This window comes from Prunus persica, chromosome G7, assembly GCF_000346465.2.
Source record: "Prunus persica cultivar Lovell chromosome G7, Prunus_persica_NCBIv2, whole genome shotgun sequence".
Taxonomy (NCBI): Eukaryota; Viridiplantae; Streptophyta; class Magnoliopsida; order Rosales; family Rosaceae; genus Prunus; species Prunus persica.
Genome location: NC_034015.1, coordinates 8,634,077 through 8,637,609, shown reverse-complemented (window position 1 = coordinate 8,637,609; position 3,533 = coordinate 8,634,077). Strand labels below are relative to the sequence as shown.

The following is a 3,533-nucleotide window of genomic DNA, read 5'->3' as shown; positions in this document are numbered from 1 at the left end:
TTGGGTATGGAGAAATTTTGGGGTAGGGTGGGATGGTATTTTAATCCCCAACTCAAATTTATCTCATTTAAAATATATATAATGGAGCGGGGTGGGGCATTCGTTTCCCCAACGAAGGCAAGTGATGGGGAATCCCCCATTTCAATTTTACATGTATAGTGAGGATGGAGGGAAAAAAATTAATGGAAATGAGGATGGAAACGACATACCTAGTCCCGATTCAAATTTCGACAACAAAACTTTATTTCATAAATATAAACAATGGATAGGTAATTATAGAGTGTGGAATGATTTTGGGAGTTGGATATGATTCATATTAATTAATATTAACATTTTGACCACTAAATTTTTTTTTACCATTAGATTTTACTCATACTAAATATAAGTCGTCAAATTGGAGGTAACTGTTGGGTTTTCATTATTCTTTTAAAAAATAAAAATAAAAACTTAATTACTTTTTAAAATTATGGTCAAATCTCATATTACTCTTGGAAATCAAAATGACCTACATTATCTCGTCAACTAAAATTTGGTGATTCACATTGTCATGTCGTTAAGTCCGTTAAAATATTATTAAAAACAATTATATGAAATAAGTGGGACCATTTTTTAGCTGAAATGAATGCTACATGTGAAAAAAAATGATGATAATAAAAATTCTCTCTTTTTTTATCGGACCCTCCCCAAGAACTGCATGTGGCAACCATCACCACCCCAACCCCACCCCGCATAGTCCACACCTCTTGAATTGCCATTGAAACCTACAAACAAAAATTTAGAACGAAAATTTAAGGGTAAACTGCTAAAATACCCCCTGAACTTGTACCTAATTATCAATTTACCATATGACCTTTTTTTTTAGCAAATTAAGGGCTCAAATTAAATTTTATTATCAATTCTCCCTCTACCGTCTAAATCTCAACATTTCATCCAATTTGTCGTTAAGTATAAGGGCAAATTGGTCATTTTAAATGTTGAAATGATATATATATAATTTATTTTAATAAACAGAGGGGCCCACCCACTTCATCTTTTTCCCTTTTGTTCTAATTAAAGATACAGATTACAAAGGAGAGGGGGGAGCTCGAATGGGAAAGGGAGAAAGAGAGAGGGGAGAGAGAGAGAGAGAGAGAGAGGAAGAGATGGAGAAAAGGGAGGGTGGCTTGCGTGGTGGCCACAAGGGAATGATGGAGAAGAAAATGGGTGGTTGTGGCGGCTGGCGGGGATGGGTATCGAGTGGAAGAGAACAATGGTTGTTTGATGTTGGGTTGGCACACTCGCCCACTCAAATTTGACTGGCCCGTGGGGACTTTATAAGCCAACCTTAAGTTTAAAAGATACAATTGAAGTTTTTTGTTGTTTTTATCAAATTCGTGGCTTGCGGTTGTGGTCAAATTCGTGGTTTTCAGAAAACGGGTGGTTGGGGGGTTATGGGTTCATGGGGAGTGGGTCTGTGATGGGGGATGGGGGTGGGTTTGTGGGTTCTGGGTTTGTTGAGGGGTGGTAGTCATGGGGGAATCGGGTTTGGATGGGAACAGGTGAATGGTCTGGGGGGAAAAAACTGAAGGAAGAGAGGTGGGGGGATTAATCTGGAGTGAAGGATTGGTGGTCATGGGAATGGGGTGGAGAAGAAGACCGCATGGGGGGAGGATTCCATGGTATTTTTTTTTTTTCTCTTTTTTTTTTCTTTAATTTTTTCAAATTTTTTTTTTTAATGATTTGACGGATTATTGGATGACATGTTGTTGATTTAGACAGTAAAGGGAGAATTGATAATAAAATTTAATTTAAGCCCTTAATTCGCTAAAAAAAAAGATCAAGAGGTAAATTGATAATTATGTACAAATTCAGGGAGCATTTCGGCAGTTTGCCCAAAATTTAATCATAACTTGACCAAGATCGATTCGAAGCACATTTGGCACAAACAGAGGCTCAACACCAACCATGTTATTACATCATTGGTATTTGGTATGATCTCCTTCTATATATATAGTAAACTGGTCAGGTGACACAGCAAATAATATACGTTTGTAGCTAGTGATTAGTAAGTAACTGGCACGTGTACATCCATGAATGGCACGTGTGTTTCGCTCAGAATCCTCAAAACACACACTGCAATCTAACGTGGCAACTCATATCCATGCAAAACGCCACATTCCTCCACGTGCCTGAGTGCCTCTCCCCCAAAACACCACAGCCCTCCACTTTTAACCACCGTCACCTTCAAACCACTAATTCTTCAACTCTCTTTTTGATATTTTGGTTTCAAACAAAACACCGAACAACACCTAATATATAACGTTCTGCGAGCACAGATTTTCATTGTCACCATGGCCCCATGGGAAGTCCTTGACCTAGTTTGTCACCATCTTGACCCCAAATCTCTAGCCGTAGCCTCATGTGTGTGCAAGTCATGGCTCATTTCCATGTCCTCTGATCACCTTTGGAAGCCAATTTGCACATCCAATTTCCCTTCTCTCTCTACCCTCAAAATCACAAACCCTACCGTCCCCTACCGCCGCCTCTATGTCATTGGCTGCTCCGCTGCCAAACGCCGCCGACAAACGCCCCCGAAACCCCGCCTTCTTCTGGACAACCTCATCTTCACAATCAACATCTTCCGCCACAACAATTCATCATCAAACAGTTTCTGCACTCTCGTAAAACCCGGAAACGAGCTCACCCTCGATCCCAATGGCATCTTCAAGTTCGACATCGATGTTGATAACCACGATGTGTTTGAGGCATTGGAAGATGATGAGGCGGTGAGAGTGACGTGGAACGTGGTGTTGGAAGGGTGGAGGGGTGTTTTTGGGATGATGGAAAATTGTAAAGGAAAAGGAGGGGTGGAGGGTTGGTTTTCGGAGGAGCTTCCTTCTCCGGGGTGTTGTTGCGGTTCGAGTGCGGTTACTTGTAGTGGGATTGTGGCGGATTTGAAGTTGGGGTTTTGTGATGGAAGGAGGAAGGTGAAGAAAGTGAGTGTGGGGATTTTAAGTGTTGTAAATTGGAGATACGTGAGCGTTGATGATGCCCTGAGATACTTGCAACATTTTCTTTTACCTTGTGCTGTATGAACTAATTACATCATCTTTTATTTTTATTTTTAATGTAATTTGTAGTTTGGCCTACAAGCTGTTTATTGGGTGTTTGGTGTCCCAGAAAAAACAAATCGGAACTGATATATACAAGCAAGGACTATGGCTCAAATTCCTTTTTTTTTATGGGGGTGCTTTTGAAACCCAGGAGAAGGTCAACCTGGGTCCTGCCATACAGATACAGTCCAAACAAAACGTATTAGATTGACCTATATCTTTAATAAGATCATTTCCAGTCAATAAACACTACTACAAAAAGTGAAAAAGACGACCAGAAAACAACGACGGTCTAAGTGAAAACCGTCGTGGTTTATAAAAAGACGACGGTTCTAAAAACACCGTCGTGTAATACAACCTTAGACAACTAAAAAATGGAGTTTCAAATGGCTGTTCAAAAACAACGACGTACATAATTAAACAACCGACGTCTATTTGAAA

The 3,533-nt window shown here is 40.0% G+C and overlaps 1 protein-coding gene across 1 annotated transcript; it reads left to right on the top strand.

Moving 5' to 3' along the window:
• LOC18784209 (probable F-box protein At5g04010) lies at window positions 1,036-3,316 on the top strand. Its single transcript, XM_020567922.1, has one exon. The coding sequence runs from the start codon at window positions 2,331-2,333 to the stop codon at window positions 3,072-3,074; it is 744 nt and encodes a 247-aa protein (XP_020423511.1). The 5' UTR covers window positions 1,036-2,330; the 3' UTR covers window positions 3,075-3,316.

Excerpts from the sequence above, each read along its gene's own strand:
- LOC18784209 (XM_020567922.1), top strand. The coding sequence starts at position 2,331 with ATGGCCCCATGGGAAGTCCTTGACCTAGTTTGTCACCATCTTGACCCC.